General features: G+C 48.6%; 2 protein-coding genes across 4 annotated transcripts in view; both read right to left on the bottom strand.

The window, feature by feature from the left end:
• The window catches only part of FRAS1 (Fraser extracellular matrix complex subunit 1), a 109,560-nt gene extending 102,500 nt beyond the window's left edge, over positions 1-7,060 (bottom strand). For all 3 annotated transcript variants that reach the window (XM_039550676.1, XM_039550677.1, XM_039550678.1), the window contains exons 1-2: positions 6,858-7,060; positions 4,227-4,258 (exon numbers count right to left, since the gene is read on the bottom strand). In XM_039550676.1, the coding sequence (XP_039406610.1) occupies positions 4,227-4,258; positions 6,858-6,945 (120 nt within the window). In that variant the 5' untranslated portion in view covers positions 6,946-7,060. The remainder of the gene's footprint in view (positions 1-4,226; positions 4,259-6,857) is intronic.
• A 4,583-nt stretch (positions 7,061-11,643) lies between these two features.
• On the bottom strand, positions 11,644-17,036 carry MRPL1 (mitochondrial ribosomal protein L1). The gene is made up of 9 exons (XM_039551453.1): positions 16,784-17,036; positions 16,526-16,631; positions 15,647-15,890; positions 15,320-15,403; positions 15,009-15,080; positions 14,700-14,811; positions 14,171-14,271; positions 12,634-12,715; positions 11,644-11,917 (listed from the first exon to the last, which is right to left on the bottom strand). The coding sequence occupies exons 1-9, from the start codon at positions 16,815-16,817 to the stop codon at positions 11,754-11,756; spliced, it is 999 nt and encodes a 332-aa protein (XP_039407387.1). The 5' UTR covers positions 16,818-17,036; the 3' UTR covers positions 11,644-11,753.
• Between the last annotated feature and the right edge of the window lie 1,538 nt (positions 17,037-18,574).

The following is an 18,574-nucleotide window of genomic DNA, read 5'->3' as shown; positions in this document are numbered from 1 at the left end:
GAAAGCTGGTATCTCCTGCCAAGGCTCTGGCATATAGCTCCTATAACTGTGCTATTAAATGTTAATCATCCACTTAAGTCAGCGCTTGTGGACCAACAGCTCCCATCCGGGGAGCTCACTGGGATGGAAAATGTGGAACAGGGCAGCTCTTGTAAAGACCCTGATCTCCAAATAAAGCTGATGCCAGATGACCTCCCACAACACAGTGAAGATGAAAGCATGAGTCTTTCACCAGCCAGGATGGAGAAGAAAGACCTCTGGAGCATAACACTACAGCCAGCAGACACTCACGGCTCCAAGGAAAAGTCCTTAGGGACAGCCTCAGATTAAAGCTCAAAAGCCCCACAACTCCCAGAATTGTCCCTTGTAGTTTATGAATTTCTCCAGGTTTATGAATTTCTCCTATCCAAAGCAAAGAGGAGATGTTTCAAAATCCCTTCTTGCCAAAAAAACCTCATGTGTGCCTGACTGTTTAGGAAGAACACCCCATGGATTCCAACACAGGGGCCAAAGGTTGTTCTTAAACACACATGGACAACTGCAGAGGGGCACGACTTCATTGCTGGGCTCTGGACTGCTGGAACATGAGATCCAAAAGGAAAGAAAAGAGGGAAGAAGAACCATTTCTGAGCAGCAAGTGTACTGTGAAAGAACACAGACACGTCCATATGCACGGAAGGGTTGAAGAGGAGGGAAGGGGATGATAAATCCCACGGATTTGCAGCCCACTGCGGAGCGAGCTGGGAAATACCTGGTGAGATAAATCACCCCAGGGTAAGCAGAGACATTGGCTTCGGGCTTCACTGGCAGCAGGGCAAATGTGCTTGGCACAGGACGGTCTGCCTCATCCCTGCTTAGACACATCATGGAAAGGGACATGGCTGTCCAGGAGCGTGCCCCGCTGCTGCCACTTGCTGCTCCCCGACACTGGGGCTGTGGATCTGAACTCCTGCCCAGCTCCAGGCTCAGGGGGAATTGAGAGATGCTGCTTGTGCACGAGGGTTCATCTTCTTGGGCCAGAAGGTGACATTTAGAACCACTAAGGTAAAAACGAAAAGTTATTTCATATTAAAATGTATGCCTCTGTCCCCTCCATTTGCTGATGAAGGGACAAGAATTCACTTCACCCTCAGGAGAAAAATCTTACATCTAAGGTTCTTTCACCTGGTACCATGAAATAAAGAGCCTATCCCCATTCCTCTTATCTTTCACTGCTGTTTTCAAGGAAAACAAAGAAGGAACACACATGCAGCACACACTTGATTCAAAAATCACTTTTATTTTTGATCCTCAGTTGATCCCAGCTTTCTGAAACCCACAAGCAGATGAGATTTGCTCCATGACAGGCATTGCATTACTATATTAATAAATCTTAACTGCAAAACATTCGGCTACATCAAGAGGATGTAGCCCCAGGCTAAGTAGAGGCATTCAAATCACATTATTTAAAAACAAAAGTATCTTGACCACTGCAAGAGTTAACAAGGGAACCTATCAACTGAAATATTCAATTCTGATCTCATTTTTCAGTAGTAACTTCTGATCCTTCTAATGAAATTAAAATGAAGCTCATTTTCCACTGCTAATTTAAAATATTCCCTAACCAGAAGTGCTCTGCACTTGCTAACATTTATTTTAAAAGTCACTAAAATTTATTCGGAGTAGAATCTATCTGGAATGGGAGATTTAAAATTTGGGGGGGAAAAAAAAAAACGGCATTTTTTATTTATTACCTTTCCACTTTCATTTCTATCCAGCACAGACCACTGATGGAAACAGAAATCTGATTTTAAAAGCATAAAATCAGGATTTCTTTAAACTTCTGACAACAAAATGCACACAAGATGTTTCAAAAGGAAACAGGGAAGCCAAATTTTTGGTAGAAGCACAAGTACAGTACCGTTTACTGTGAATTAAGTCAGGGCTTTTTATTCTGTTCACAATTTTCAACCCAAAGATTAAAAACATTTTCTTTCAAAAAGTGCTTCTTTAGTGCTTTTGTGGCTTCCAAAACAATCTGTCAGTCCAGAAGTCCATCCTTAGGTGCGCTACCACCAGCTGGCGACAAGACAGTGTCCATGTTTTAAAGAAGACAAAATGAAAACGTCCTGGATGTTGCTCAGCTGCACTTGTCCTTCTGTGCTGCAGCATCTACCAGACACGAAGTCATTTTTCAAGTCACACTCACCATTCAAACCACCTCAAGGCACAGCCCTGTCCTTCCCCTCCCCTTTTCCCAGGGCTGAAAATTCATCTTGGCATGAGCCAGCTGGCAGAAAGACGCCGGTGTGGATTTGCTCAACACCTCCCACACACCCTGGCTTTCGGAGTGGCATGAATGTCTCCTGCCCCACAGCTAAAAAAAAACAATGTGTGTCTTCCTCTTTCTAAGTAAAGGGAGCGGCTGTGCTGGCTGTGTGGATCTGAAAACTCCCTGACAGGAGAAGCCAGAGGGAGGAACACCAGGCACCTCCGTACAGTTGGAAATCACACACAGAGAGGTGCTTTCCCTCGGAGGAAAGCCACGAACACAAGCTGACCCTGGGTATACAAGAAGCTCAGTGAGTCAGGCAAGAGGCAGAACTTTTGCAGCGTTAACAGTTCCAGCAAGCCTGCAGTGCCTGCATCGCTACGCTTAATGTTTGATTTACGCACCAAGGGTTTTCCAAGTGACTTCAGAGACTTCTGCGGCAAACGGCATTCCTACCACAGCCCAGGAGCAGCTCACCTACAGCCACTTCCACATGGAATCACAGAATGGCTTGGAAGGCACCTTAAAGTCCATCCCAGGGGCAGGGACACCTTCCACTAGCCCAGGTTGCTCCAAGCCCTGTCCAGCCTGGCCTTGGACACTTCCAGGGATGCAGGGGCAGCCACAGCTCCTCTGGGCAGCCTGTTCCAGGGCCTCCCCACCTTCACAGCCAACAATTTCTTTCTAGTATCTAATCTAAACCTCCCCTCTGTTGGTTTGAATCCATTCCCCCTTGTCCTGTCACTCCAGGCCCTTGTGAACAGTCTCTCCCCATCTTTCTTTAATGTTCCCTTCAGATACTGCAAGGCCACAATTAGGTCACCCCAAGGCCTCTCTTCTCCAGGCTGGACAATGCCAATTCTCTCAGCCTCTCCTCATGGAAGAGGTGCTCCGTCCCTCTAAACATCTCGGCCTCCTCTGCACCAAACATGGAGAAAAGTCCCAACTAACAGGAGACACTGAAAGGAAACAGTGTTTCCAAGCATCGTTTAAAACAATAAAAAGTTGCTCCAGGTTTCTCTCGGCGGCAGTCAAAACCCTCCACAGCACATCATTAAGAGAAACAAACACATTTAGTCGGCCTCAACTCCCTCCCAAGCCACCCACCAAAACCAGTTACCTCCAGCAATTTCACTACATGCCCTTCTCAGAGCAGAAAAACTTCCTGGATCTTGAGTCCACTTTGGAAAGCCAAAGGAGCCACCTGCCACCAGCTGTTTCCACAGTGGCCGTGTGTCACACGCGCAGTGAACATATCCAGTTCTGCTCCAGGAGAAACAAAACCCCCAACAGCTGCTGCCTCCCAGCCTTGGGAGGCTAACAAATCCCTGAGCCAGCCTGCTGTGGGACTGGAAGCAGGTCCAGAAGCATTCCAGAGACACAAAGTAGCTCAGCCATCTCCTTTTAGCCCAGAGTAAGGGAGCAAGGCCGACAAGTGTTACCAAGCAAAACACTGTTCATGAATTGTCAAAAGCTGTGATTCTTGTACCAAGTCACTCATGGATTACATTTCTAGAGACACCAGGAAAGAAAACATGTTGGGCTTATAAAGATGAGTCAGGGTACGCAGGACTCTCCGTGTTCAGCTGAGGGGAAAAGGCGTTAAGCTGTTGTCATCGATACCTCATTAATTCAGGGAAAGAAGCACAGAACATATCCTGGCACTGCACTGACATTTTGCAAAGCATCACCTCCGTCGCCTGGGACTGCACATTTGTGGCTTCCAAGACCCTGGAAATCCCTCACATCTTTTCACATGCTGACCAAAGAAGCCCCAGTTAGACTGGCTGGGCCCAAAGGCCCAGGGAGAATTCCTAATCTCTCCATGGAGAGAGGTGTTTTCCAGCAGACTGGAGGCTGACAGACCTGTGACCTGCACCCCAGCTGCAGAGGTGACAAAAAGCAGGAACCAGAGTCAAGTTCAACAGCACTTTCTCAAACCCTTCCCCAGCATAAGACGTTCAAGCTCACCTACCTCAAATAATAAGCCATGGTAGACACAGGCACCTGAGGGACCAAAACAAAAATAAACCAGGTTAGAAGCAAGTAACAGCAGCAGCACATTCCCCAGTGAACCTGCTCTGTCACAACACCAGCAGCACTGGGCAGCCACCTCTAGCCAGCCACAAAAAAAGGCAGTTTTGGGGCCGCTGGGCAACCTCTGGGTAAGCGACAGGACCTCTGGCCTAGTCAGGCTCAAAAGAGGCACAAACAAGGCAGAGACAAAAGGGGAGACCTGCCAAAACAACAGTGAGAAGAGCCAGTGTGAATTTCCACTCCTAAATCACTCCTGCATGGACAGCAGGACAGGCTCACAGGGCTCCTCCTGCTTCAGCTTTCCTGGTCCTCACCACTGGCACTGCAGGCTGAGAGCAAGGTTCTCCAAGCCAGGGACAGAGGCAGTCGCACATCCAAGCACACTTTACATATTCTACCCAAACAATCAAATAAAAGGTTAGGAAATAAAACCACAAATAAGCTGAATGACAGCTCTTCCATCTATTTTCTGGGAAACGAGTCGTTCTTGAGCAACTACACATTGTCTGTCTCCCAAAAGCGTGACAAGAATGCACAATCACAAACAACCCAAGAACTCCAAGATGAAAAGGAAAGAGACCGCGGGAAAGGCTGCCTCGAGGGACCCCCCCGGAAAAGTCAGAATTTCCTCGTCAAAGAGTGGAGTTTCCCGAGAAATACAGATTAGACAAATCTGTACAGAAAACCTGGGAGCTCCACTGCTTGGAATCAAAAGCTCCTCCTTTGAGCTCGTCTTCAGCTCAGCTGCAAGATGCTGTGGAGGCACCATCAGGAATTATTTTCCCTTGCCAAGAAGATGAGCCACAGGAGCCCGGTCACACTTCTCTCAAATTCAGCAAATAGCTGTTCTTCTGGCAAGAGAATATAATTTCAAGGTTCATCATCCAGCTCCACCTCAAAATTCGGCAGAAAACACAAGGTCACACATGGTTGAAAGGCATGGGGGAGAAAAAAACCCCAAAAACTTAATATCAGTTAGTTAAGACCAGCACAACTCATCTGTTTTATCCCCCCAGGGCTAGCTGCCTTTTCTTTTTAGCTCACTGACAGCTACAGTTCCTTAAAATACCAGTATGCTCATCCCCTCTGGGGCCAGAGCAGGGAATAGGGACCGTGTAGGACTAGAAAGCAAACTCACATAGTCTGATCCTTCTTCCCCAAAGAGGGCAAAGACATATCTCCCTCCTTTACAAGTTACCAAGGGGGAAACTAAGATACAACCCAGCTTGGCAGGATTTGGGAAATCCTTAGTTACAAATACATTCCACTTTTATTCCAAATTATGAGCCAGCCAAAGACGCTACACACACACTAATTAAGGTTGCTGTGCAACAGTGCCCTGATTTTCCACGCAACTCCAAGTCCCAGGTGTGATCAACACCTGTTACAAAGCACACCTGAAAAGCGTTCTTCAAATTATAATTTTGCCTTTCACATACTGGAGCACCTCAGGAAAAAAAAAAAAACAAACTTCTTGTTGTGGTATTTTTGTGGGGGGCATCTTGGATGTGGGTGGCTGGGTAGAGTAGTTTTCCTGTCTGAGAGGGGCTTTTTTTCGTAAAAATGAAGTCTCTCTGAATGTTACCCAACGAATTAATATCCCAAACCCACATCTAGCGGCTCCTCAGCTCGCACACACATCGCTGTTCTTAACTGCTGCTATTCACTCAGACAACCGTGCCAAACGGGAATCACCGTGGGAGCAGCATTTGGGGAGCGTGCCGCTTTGGAAACCAACAACCTACAGCCAAAGGACAAGCTGCAAAACAACCGAAGAGCACGAACGCAGCCAATCCGCACTCCCAAACTCCAAATATCAGCAGCCTGGCTGCCTGGCAGCATCTCACAACCTTGCGCTGGCCACAGGTCTGTCCAGCACACCAAGACAAAACCCAGCGCCTGGTGTCTCCCCCAGCACTCTCACAGCGACTCCCACACAGGGCAAGTTGAATCCAGCCGCCTTCTCCTAACACAAGGAGGGGAGGATGGCTGCTGCCTGCTCCCCGCAGCTCCCCTCACGCTGCCCAGGCACTGACGAGCTCCCACCGCCGCATTCCCGAGCCCTCCCCAGGGCCAGCACCACCCGCGGGGTGTGTGAGGGCTGCGGGCTGGCTCTGCCCGCCCCGGCCCCTCGCTGCGGGCACGGGGTGTTTGCTGAGGGCTCGCACAACTAAATCCCCACAGGCCGTCCTGGGGCAAACACCCCCGCACCTGGGCAGGGAGAAGCGCCGGGCTGCCTTCCCGCCCAGCGTGAGGGGCAGCCCCGCGATGCCCGGAGCGGGACACGCGTCCCTCCATCCCCGGCACTCCGCGGCCGCTCCATGGCAGCCACCGGCGGGAAGAGCCGGGCACCGCTTCGCCCCGGTCCCCCTCACCTCGCCTGTGGAGAAGCCGCCAAAATGGCGGGGGGCGGAGGCGGACCCCCGCCCGGGCCGGGAGAGCCATAAGGGAGACAGGCAGGCAGGCAGAGCTGTCCCGAACCCCGCGGGAAAGGGGGGCTCGGAGCCGGCTTTTTCCTCAGGGATCCCACCGCCCGCGGGACGGGGACGCGCCCGGCGCGGCGACTCACCTGAGGCGGCATCGGCGGCGGCCAGCGCGGCGCGGAGCAGGAGCGGCAGCAGGAGCAGCGGGGCACCGGCGGCGCTCGGGGTGCCCATGGCCCCGGGCGGCGAGCAGCGAGCGGGGAGCACCCGCCGGGCCCGCGGCAGGTGCCGGGGCAGCGCCTCGGCCCCCGCCCCGCCACCAAACTTTGCCCGCAGACAAAGGGGCAGCTCCGCGCCGCAGCCCGCCCGCCCCCCGCCCCGCCCCGGGCAGCGCTGCGCCCTCCTTCCTCCCGGCACCGGGAGCTTCTCCTCCACCACCTCCTCCTCCTCCTCCTCCTCCTCCTCCTCCTCCTCCCCGGCACCTTGCGGCGGGGGGCCAGAGGATCCTGGCTTCTCCTCCTCCCCGGCTGCTACCTGGGGATGGAGCAGCCCCCGGTAATCCCGCAGCCCGTCCCAGCCGCAGCCGTGACGGGATTAGGCAAAGCAAACGTGTTTGTGTTGGATCTGACCCCACTGACTTGATCCATCCCGGTGGCTGGAAGGGAGAGGTCACCCTCTTCCCCGGGGTTGGAGGCTTTTAATTTGTTGTGTTTTGGGTGTCAGTTTGGGTTGTACGGTTGCAACCAGAAGTATCAAAGGGGCAGGGTCTGTCGCCATTTCCATTTCTCCCTGCCATGGCTGCTCCTTTGCTCTTCCTTTCTAGAGCAAATCCAAGTAAGAATTAAAGACTCAAACATTAGCAATCACAAAGCATTCAAACTAAAAAATGAACAACCGAAGCCCACGTCAAACTGTTGCCCTCACAGTGTTTTCTTGATTTAAGCACTTCCACACACACAGTAGTATGTCCACTCAATATAAGCTGCCCATCTCACCCCTCCAGCACTGCACACTCAACAGATCCCGCAGCCAACGTTCCCAAATGGAAATTTGGCTCCTACAAGTCACAGGATAAAGAAAAACAGCCCCAAGTCTGAAGCCACAACCATTAAAGTGCTTTGAGCCAGAGCCTCAACTCAAAATGAACTAGGAAAGTGAGTTTATTTTTACTAGTCTATGAATGAAATGGGGTTTTTTCCTGCTAATTTCAGTGTTCCTGCTTCAGAGCAGTATCCCAGTTCCCACATAGCAGTTGGTTGCACAGGGCTGGACTGCTGCTGCCTTCATCTCCTGCCTGCCTGATTAAATGCAACGATGGCACAGCTCAATTTGATAATTCCTCATGGTAATTCCATCTGTTCACTTTTGATTCACTCCCTAATGAACACTACCGTCTTGAACTCTGAGTTGGAGGTCAGATTTTTTTTTTTTTTTTTTTGTCTCCCTGGGACTGTATGCCTTTAATCACTGCGCTGGAACTCCAGCAACAAACGTGAGAAGCAAAATGTACAGCGTGGTACTGCTCCAAGATCCAAACAGTGATTTGCAGAATGAGTTTCTCTGTGCTCTACCCAGTTACTAATACTCATTAGCCATTAGCAGAGGGTTGTTTTTTATAAAAATGGGAGCAGGGAGACACAACAACTACCTCTGCACACACCAGTACTAAGTAAAGAAATACTTCAGGATCCTGTCAAATATGGCCCCAATTCCCTTCAGATTCCTCAGGTGAAACTCTGGACAACTTCACCAAACTCAAGCACCAGCAAGGAAGAACAGGTGGAAATAATAAAAGCCAAGCACAAAGAGGGTTCAGTAACTTAATACAAATGTGTAAATTCCATCTTTTAATCATTTGTGCTGTTCATCTTCCTGCTGCTGTTCTTTGGGCTTTTACAACTTGTTTCCCTAGCCCAGCTACAGCCTCCTCCTCTTCCCTATTTCTCCTACCTTCCTTCCTGCTGTTCTGAGAACACTGCTCCAAAGATGATGTTAAAAGTCAGAAGAACTCAAGATCCATAATTTACATCATTTTGCAGATTTAGCCATGAAGGAAGAGCTTTTCCCTCTAGAAAATACTAACTTGAAACATTTCTCAAGTTTTGTACTTGGTGCAAAAGACTTTGAATTTTCAGAAATTCAAAGTTTGGTAAAGTTTTGTCCTTCACATCCTATTTAACACAAAAGCAGCATTTCTGCTTTGAGAAGCAGAAGTTTTTTACAAGTTAGCAGCAAATAAAATTACAAAATAAGCTTCATACTCTCTCTAGAGAAATATGAGATCGTTCTAGGGCTGAAAGCTTGAAGGGTGCAACGTGCAAAGCAATGACCCAGCTGTCAGCTGCTGCCATGGATCTCAGAAATACCAGCACAAAAAGTCACCGGGGTTGTAGAAATAAACCATTTTTTAGCCTCTCTTTTATCAAACCTCCAGGCAGAGGTCAGTTTTCTGCAAGTTGGTGCAAAGGATCTGCTCCTCCACTTGGCAAATCGCTGGCTGAAGAGATTGGAGCCAGACATAACTTGTGTTCCGGGAAAGCTGGGCATGGGCTGGCACAGACATCCACAGAATAGCTGGGGAAACATGGTTCTGAGAAGGATCCATCTCCGGCAAGTGATCGTACTTTTATGGGAATTCCCTGCTTCCAGAATGCCAGACATTTAAACATTTTTCCAGGTTTTAAATGGGTTTTTTATGATTTCTTTTTTTGATAAGCATTTTTAAAATCAGTGAGATTAGTCCATGAAGACAACATGGCATTGCAGTGTCACCACGTGCAGTAATACCTGAACTTAACCCAGCATCTCCCAGTACCTGGCAATTTGGGAAGACTGGCATTTTCCTCTTGTTTTCCAAGCAGTCTTGGAGGTGACACACTGACTTCCTTCATGTCCTGGTGGGATGAAGCCTGCAAGCTGGGGTACTGGCAGAAATAACTGCTTGGAAAGGAATTATGTTTACCCCTAACAGTGTTTTTAGTCAGCCTTAAGAGCTTTTCCCCCCCCTCTGTCCTATTTCAGGCAATCCAAGTTTTCCCACACAGACAGATTTTCGGCTACAGCATTAGCCTCTCCCAGAGTTTGGAGGCTGCCAAGACCAATGGTACTGCAGAACATGGATGTAATCATATTTAACCTGTCAGAACACCCATCTCAGCACTAAAAACCTGTCACCCCCGTGGCATTTGTAACATCCCTGCCCTGCTCCTTTAACCGTAGCAGAACTCAGAGGAAAAGCCTCATGAACTCAGGTTGACCCACACGGATTCCAGTTTTTTTGGAGTGCCACAAACTTCCCTACAAGTCCATGTTGAGGCTGAGTGTCAAGTCTAAAGCCTGCATTCCCCACAACTCACACAGTTGTCCTAGGACAACTTCTTCCTTGTTTGGGCAAACGTTTCTGCGTGCACTGACCATGAATCCCGGCTCTTCTCCTTAGTTAAACTAACAGCAGGTTCAGATAAAACAAATCTAAAAGCCATCATACATCATCTGCATTACTAAAGGTGCTGCAGCACTCCCTCTCTTCCACAGTGATTTCCAGAAGCCAGCAATGCCAATTCAGTCACGCTTGGTGTGACAATGAAAGTGATTTCTAAGGCACGTTGGCCCAAGAACCACATGTACAAGTCCCACTCCGCATGTCTGGGGACTAAGTTCATTAAAGAGGAATAATCTCACGTTGTCTTCCTCCCTTTCATCTCTTCCCCCTGAGCCAATCAAGCACTCCAAGACAAAAAGAAGTCCCAATGCACTCAACAGCTTGTACAACACTGATTCAGCACGGCACAGACCAGGGGCATTATTCCTTTAGCAATCAGTAGGCTCAGTTAACACGAGTTCAAAACTACACCTGAAAACCTGCTGAACCCATGAACTTCTCCTGCTCACCTGACCTCCAGAGGTCCCCATTTACTGTGTCCCCACAGCACTCAGATTTTCCAGGTACAGATTCCTGCAGGAACTCTTGTTAGTCTCTGCTTTCATTCTCTGAGAGCACACTCAGCAGTCTGAGAGCTTCTGATTTAAGCTCACCTGTACATTTATGCTTAAGCATCACTTTTTTTTTTTTTTTAATCCACCCATCAAAGAGGGCAGGCCTATCTTTGTCCAAAATGGATAGTGCAGTCTTGAAAATAAGCCAAGAGAGCAAAGGCAAAGAAACCTATGCAGATGACACCACAGCCTTTGCTTGTCCACTCCAACAGGTAACTTACCTTCAAGTTGCTCCTTTTGGGTCACAAACAACACACAACCACAGCAACACCTCACAGTATTCCTTATATGGGTAATTCCTTAGTAATACAGATATTCAAGTACACTGGCATTGCTTTTTTCCCTTACAACCTGGAAAGTCTATTAAGTCAGTGTGAAACCTTCCTTTACACACCTGAAGAGAATTTTTTGATCGAACTCTGAGCAAAGCACCCCACACAATCAAAAATAATCAGCGTGGCCTGACAGGAATTAGCCACCCTGACTGACAGCAGCCAAATGCTTCAGATGGGGAAAACGAGGCCTACCTCCAATAATAGGAATTATTTAAAGCCACAAACCTTTCCAGATTCGGAGCAGCTCATCCCTGCTGTAAATCACCAATCCCTTCTGGGACCATTTTACATTTCGGGGTGCAGCTTTATGAACGTGCGTTTAGCAACCGAGCCCCAAAAAAAACCACGCAAGGAGAAATTCCTTTTTCCAACACCTATACGAGAGGGGAGGGCAGGAGCGCCATCTCCTGGAACGAAGGCGGAGAACACCGGGAAAGAGAGCCGGGTCTCCAGGTTACATTCCAGAAAACAAGGCGAGGAAAATCAATCAGAGCAGGGTGTGTGCTCAATACCCCCCACAAAACACATCCAATTCTTCCTGAGAAAAAACATGTGCTTGGTTCTGACAACAAGCTCCTGTTTGTGACAATGTTGCACTGAATTTATACATGAAATCCACAAGTTCCATTTATTTTTTGTTCTCACACGGCATGATTTGAATGACACCACTCACTTCCCAAGCTCAACCATCAGATCCACAAGGAAAAGACATCAGGTACTAACGGATCCTTGCACAGGTTTTTGCTGATCCTCATCAACTTCATGTTTTTCTTCTTTTTCTTCTACTTTCTCCACCTGAGGTAGGATTCCATCAAGGTTCAGCAGCAAACCTTCACTGGTTGCAGATCTGATCACCAACCTCCGCACAATGGGATCTATGGAACAAAGGGCACCACCAGACTGGTCACTCCAGCCCTTTCCATGCCTCCAGCCTGACTGCTCTCAGCAAATGTTTTTCATCAAGCCAATAAAAGAGCAGCACAAGAATCAAGCTTGACACTCCAACAAATCAGCAGAAAAACTACTAAGACCAGGAAAGCTAATCCTTACTAAACTGGGCTGATGTAATTTGCATTTAAACTCATTAAGAAAAAAAAATACCACCCCTTTCTGCATCCACTTATTATATTTCAAGTCAAGCAACCCCTCACAGCTTTTATTTGGGCTTCTCAAGGCATGTGTTTGGCTTTTTATGGTCTGGCCTCTGCAGCTACTATTAACAGCATCACTGGGAGAGAGGCAAGATCATTTCCTGGCAGACATGCAGCAAGTATTAACATAAAAAAAATGGGGGTTTAGCTTACACAAAGCTCCTTCCCTAAAATTATTTCATGAATCACCATTTCCTCTCCAGCCAAGTAGATGCCCTTTACTTAAAGTTGACTTCATTATTCCTTTGTAACTCCTTTTGCGAAGGAATTGAAAAAAAAAAAACCAAAAAACAAACAAACCAGCTTTTCCCTTGGAGGAGCAGAAATTTTAGAGATACCTTGGGAACAGACAGGTAATTTAATGACAATCCAGTGAAGAACACTCATTTCCCAGTCTTGTTTGCTGTAACCTGAACAACCGCATTAGAACAACTCCTTACCGTAATTTGATGGCTTGAAGGTGCAGATATCGTGGATAATTGTTTTCAGATTGGCAATTATGTGCTCAGTAGGCATATCCAGCTGCAAAGGGATAATGCCAAGTTAGTTATGGTGATGCTTGGAGCCCAGATTAACCAACCTGGAAGCACTGGTGTTTATAAATATTTGGATAGATCTCCTTTGTCCATGTTCCCTGAGAAGGAGTTACAAATCCCATTGGCAGCCATATCCAAATGACTCAGAGAAAAGAAGGATTTTATACATGGTGTTCTCCAGAATTTCACTCAGGATACGAAATTCCCTGGGCTCTGTGAAACGTGTAGCCTTAAGGGGGTGAAGAGTCTTTAAAAATCAATATATACACAAGTGGTTTTGCACAAACCTTATTAAAATGAAGGATCTGGGGAAAGAAGCTTCTAGAAGCAGCTGTCAAACACCACAAAATGGATCAAGTCCAAAAACATCAAGAGCTAAAACTGAAGGCATTAAGAGCTTGAACAGAATGAAATCAAACAGAAGAATCAACGCATCAGCTCCACAATGAAGACGGTTAATGCTCAGAGGATTCCAAGCACTTCGAAATAGCTCCCGCAATCCAGACGAATATCCCAGCTTCCAAACCAGCCTCCCACAGTAAATCCTTGTGGATGCACACCCATCTTGCTGTTTAAAGTGCTTTTTGAACACTTCTCTCCAGAGCAGCACAAGGTGCTTTAAAAAGGTTCAGGGAAGTTAATTGGTCCCTTTTTGTTTTTTAAGTAAGTTTGACTCCTTCAACAGCAAGATCCAGAATTCCAACTATACACAAAACCACAGGTATTTCTGTTTCACTCAAATGCAAAACAGGGAATGAGAAATGGTTTCAGAGCTCTGTTTTCCAAGCAGGTACCTTTTGTCTCCTCAAGCTACGAAGTTGTGTGAAGTTGGGAATCATACAGACAAGGAAGCCCTTGGAATTCCCATGCACAGCTCAGAGCACCTAATCAGAATTAATAAACTCATTTGTCTCCAACACTGCCAGGCAAAGTTCAGGCTTCAGGTATTTCCCACCCTTCCTGCCCATGCCACCACCAGTTAGAGGAAAACTAATCCTCAGGCAGGATTACAAAGAGGCAAACCAGAAGGAAAACAAAAACCCCCCAGTTTGGGGCAGAGAAAATAAACAACCAAGCCAAAATTAATGTTCTATTTCAGGTGTAACACAAACAGCCCTTCTTTCTGCTCCAGTCCGGAACTACAGTTGTCAAAATTAGACATCTTTAATTCTTTAACTATTTGGTTAAAGCAAAGATTTTTTTGACCCTCCTGTGCATATCGACCATAGACTTACAGACCCATAGTTTATTTACTCACCAAAAAAAAACCAAAACCAAATTTAAAACCAGCTGAAGATGCCACACAACAAAGAGTCCCATTTCCTTCACAGCTCAGTTGAAGGAAATGGTCAAAAATCCTGTGGATGTTTTTTCCCCTCTTTGAATACTAACTTCAATTCTGCTCAGGAGGGAAAATTTAAGAGCTCTCTACACAACTTACTCTGGCTATTCTTGTCTTGATTATATCCTCATCTTCTACTGCATACTCATGACATTCTCTGAAGAACTGCAGCATTTTGGGAATGTCACTGCCCAGGGAATCTATTAACAAAAACAAAAAAGGCAAAAAAGTTATCTGAGTGATGCTTATTAACACAGATAGGTGTGGTATCACTGAAGAGATAATTCAATCTGTTAATTAAGGCAAGTGAACGCCACTCCAAAATGCAGTTCCACAAACAAGGCAATGGTGTCCTCACTGAGATTATACAGAGAGTTCCCCATTCATCAGGATTAATAAGCATAAGGGCAGCTAGCAGGCAAATCCATCTGGATTCTAATCCCAGATTTGCCTGCTGTAGGGAAAAAATGGATTCCTAGAGTTACCTTTACTTAAGATAAGCGGCGCAGTCACCTACAGTCTAACAGTGAATGTAACTAAACACCCTCATCAGAAACCCTTGCAGTGGCAGCCCCAGGGCTCCATCTCCTTCAGGAACAGAGAGCTGTAACAGAGAACTGCTTCTCACTTCTCCGGGTGCTCGGGTACTTCCGCTTCAGTTTGTTCCTCAGGGGAATTAACTTGGGTATTATGGCAGGGACAGCCACGTAGAAATCAGCTTGGATTTCGTCCTCCAAGATCTGCAACAAACACAGCTCAATAGATTTGATTGAAGTTGACCTCTGAAAGTGTCCAAGCATAGAAACCCACCTCTTACTCTTCATACTGGCTGCTGCCCCCCACCTGGAGATCACTGGACATCAGGCTTCTTCGCCTCCCCAGGCCCCAGTACTGTTTAAATTAGGGTATTTATAAAATTCTTTCCAAAAATACATACCCATTTGATTAATTCAACTCCTCCCACGATGGCAGCTCCATGCTCTCGAGCTATTTCAGCTTCTTGCTCATTCTGGCGAGAGAAAAAAGTAACGATAAGCAGCTGTACTACCACTCAGGCTGTTGGTCTGCTGTCAGTTGAGCTCAGGGAGAGAATTTGAAACAATTAAGTCCAAAGGGTAATCAAATAAACCCATGGCAGCTCTCTGGGATCATCTCACATAGATAAAATGATTAATTAACAAAGGACAGCTGCAAGAGTTTGCTGGACACAAAAACCCCATGGAAATAAAGGAATCCTGGCTCACCCACCTCTGTGAACACCAAAACCTTGTTCACTTCATCCGTAAAGCGATGGGGAAGAGTGACACTGCTGGAAAAAGGATCCACTTTTTTCTGGCAAGTGAATTAAAAAAACCCAAACGTTAAAACAGACAAAAAGAAATCACAATTTGAGGGTCAATTACATAACCACAGGGAGTTGGTCCCCTAAATATGAAAAACAAGCAAACAAAAAAAATGCAAACGAGGTGAGGAACTGCAGCCTGTCTTCACAAGCCCCCCTGTGACAATCCCCCAGTCTGAAAAGACTCCAAGCCTTAAGAAGTGCCAGCGTTCCCACACCCCCTTCCAGCCCACCTTCTTCTGCAGCGCCATATCCAGGAAGACATTGATGTACACAAACTGCTTGGGGTAGGTGAAGTCCAGCTTCTGGAAGTTCTTCAGCATGCCCACAGCCTGCTCCAGCTCGTAGGAGGGCCTCCTGTAGAGCCACGTCAGGTACACGTCGTCCACGGGTTTGGCCATCAGCGGCCGCCTCCGAGGGGCCGGTTTGTCCTTGACCTTCTCCTGCCTGCTCCTCTTGGCATCTTTTTTGGCAGCTCTGAGAGCAGAAAACCCAAACACGTTGTGAGGCCACCAGCTGAAGAGTTTGGCATGCCTGACCTTACAAACAAAGGTTTCACTTCCCTTTCCCGTGGCATTTTGCATGCAGTTAAACACCAGTCCCAGTTCTCATTCTCCTCCCTATTTTCAGAGGGTCTCCAGCCGAGGAAAAGAATGTTCAAGTAATAACTGGATACTCCATTCCTCTGTAAGCAGGGTAAAAGGGTCTGCAGCACTTCAGAACACTTCATTCTCCTGCACACAGAGGCCGCTTCTGCTTCTCCCAGACATGCTGGGTTATTACAAAGATGACAAATTAAACCATAAAAAGCCAGTTGAAGGACAAGAAGGGTTTGAAACCGATTCCAGGAGCTCACCAGCTTTCATGCTGACATGTAACCCTGCTACACCCCGCAAAAGCACAGCTCAAAACCACCGCATCAACCTTTCCCTGTGACATTATCACGGAAAACATTCCCTGCAAGTCCAGGCTGTTCTCCGGGAGCATGCGGGATGCCGCTAGGGACAGTCGGCTGCTGGAACAGCACCGTGGACATCAAACCCTCCACCCACACCCCCCAACACCACCTCCACGGCCAAGGCAGCCTCCTAGGATGCCGGACCAGCACTCACTTAGCTGCTGCCGCGTAGGGCCGGGCGCTCGCGGGGCTCACCACGGCGGGGACGGCGACGCGCTGCTCCAGCCCGTGAAAGACCCACCCGCACCGCGGGGCCAGCGCTGCGGGGGAAGAGCAAACATCACCTCAGACAAGCGCCGCGGCCTCCCGCACCCCCGACCCGCCCGGGCAGGCCCCCCTGCCCCCTCAGGGCCGCCCCAGAGCGGCGGCGGCGGGCGCAGTGCCCGGGGGTCCCTCAGGGCGGCCCCGTCACCTCGCCACAGGCAGCGGGCGCTGGGTGCCGCCATCTTGCCGAGCTGCCCTGTGCACCGTCGGAACCGTTCCCCGCGGAACTCGCTCCCCGCGGCCAAGCAGAAGCGTTCCGGCGACCGGCGCTTCAGCGGTGTCCTCCCCTCCGCCGTCCTCCCGCCCGCGGCGCCCGGGCCCACCGTTCCGCGGGTGCGCGGGTCCCCGCTCCCGGCGTGTGCCCGCTGCCCGGGGAGAGGTGACCCATTGCCGGAGGCTGGTTAAAAGCCTCCAGCTCGCTTCTTCACCGGCCTGAGAAGGGCCTCAGGGCAAGCCCGGGGTTGTTTCGTAGCACTACGAGCCAAACTGGTCCCCCCTCCCCGAACCAACATGGCGGCGACTCCTGAGGGCTGCCAGAGCCGCGGCCCTGAGACCTGGGGGCGTTTACACCTGTTCAGCCACCTCTGTTTGGGAGAACACTGCCCGTTTAATGCTTAATATTGTCTGCTGTAAGCCACATGCATTTCCAGAAAGAGATTTTCTGGCTGCCATCTCATCCCTGTTCCCTTGCGTATGGGTTGGGAAAAGAGCTCCCTAATCCGATCTCCTGGAGCAGCATCCACTAACAAAGACTTTATTTAACCATCTCCTGAGCTGTTCAGATTCACACCACAAACTTTAATGGTTAAAGGGGGCTTTTATTCCACACTGATGTGCTTTTGACTAAAAACATTCCAATCCCCCAGTCGTCCCCAATACAGTGCATGTCCAAGAATTTTTAAATTAGGGATATGTGGCTACGTAAAATTCCCCAATGGATCCGCGTCCAAGAACTTTTAAATCAGACACAGGGGGCTGTGTAGAACAAGTTGTAACAAAACTGTGTTCACCCAATCCAACTCTTGGCTCAGTGTCCTGGGAAAGGATGGAGATGCGGAGGTGTGAGGGCAATGGGAGGAAAAGGAACCCTCCTCGGTTAAAAAGCTTCATCTAAGGAGTAACAAACAGTTGTTTTAAACTCACGGTGGGGAAATGAAACCATTTTGGATGGGCACTCGGCACGTGTGACCCCTGCAGTGGTGGTGGATGGGAGAGGAGACTGTTCAGTGCACACCTGTGGCCAGGTAACCTGCATCCTTCACCATCTTCCCACCTTCCTCTGTGAGCCTCTGGCTTTTTGCACACAAGGTGGACCGTGGATTTTGGGAGAAACACGGGCTCACAGTTAATGCGTACCCATTCCCAATACCTCACTAGCTCCAAAGCCCATTTCCTACCAACACCCCTTGCCCCATTGCTGAGGCACTTCCCGCTCTCCGGGCATCAATGAACTTTTTGGGTCCAGCATGAGCTCAGGCAGCTGCAGTAGAAAGCCAATTCCAACTAGAAGCCCTAGGGCCTGAAGTCTTGTCCCTCTCTCTGCCCTCCCCCCCCCAGCCACCTGTTGCTTCCTCAGACACTCCCTACATCTCCCTGGTGCTCTTTTTTTTCCAGCACCGTTTTCCCACCTGGGCACACACAGACTCACATCCCTCCCCGCGCCTGGCTGCTGCTCATATTTTATTTTTCAATCCACCTTTCCTTCACGTTCGTCCTAGTCGGCCACCAAAGGGATGCTGGTGTGTCTGGTAGGCGATGGGCTTTAGCACCAGAGCCACATTTACCTGCCTTTCCCTGCTCCAGCTGCCCACAAGGATCCGTGCCACTGACACTTGGGCGCCGAAAAAAAACCCCATTACCTAGAGGAGGAGAAACAAAGGTGTCTGACACCGACGAGATGCCCGCATACTCAAATCCTCGCTGAACGCGGGGCACCCTG

Source organism: Corvus cornix, chromosome 4, assembly GCF_000738735.6.
Source record: "Corvus cornix cornix isolate S_Up_H32 chromosome 4, ASM73873v5, whole genome shotgun sequence".
In the NCBI taxonomy this organism is placed as follows: domain Eukaryota; kingdom Metazoa; phylum Chordata; class Aves; order Passeriformes; family Corvidae; genus Corvus; species Corvus cornix.
This window is presented reverse-complemented; position numbering and strand designations above follow the sequence as displayed.

Excerpts from the sequence above, each read along its gene's own strand:
- MRPL1 (XM_039551453.1), bottom strand. The coding sequence starts at position 16,817 with ATGGCGGCACCCAGCGCCCGCTGCCTGTGGCGAG. Across the intron at positions 16,632-16,783 it reads CGCCCGCTGCCTGTGGCGAG|CGCTGGCCCCGCGGTGCGGG; the intron begins GTGACGGGGCCG and ends CTTCCCCCGCAG. Across the intron at positions 14,812-15,008 it reads GAGTTGAATTAATCAAATGG|ATCTTGGAGGACGAAATCCA; the intron begins GTATGTATTTTT and ends TGTTTGTTGCAG.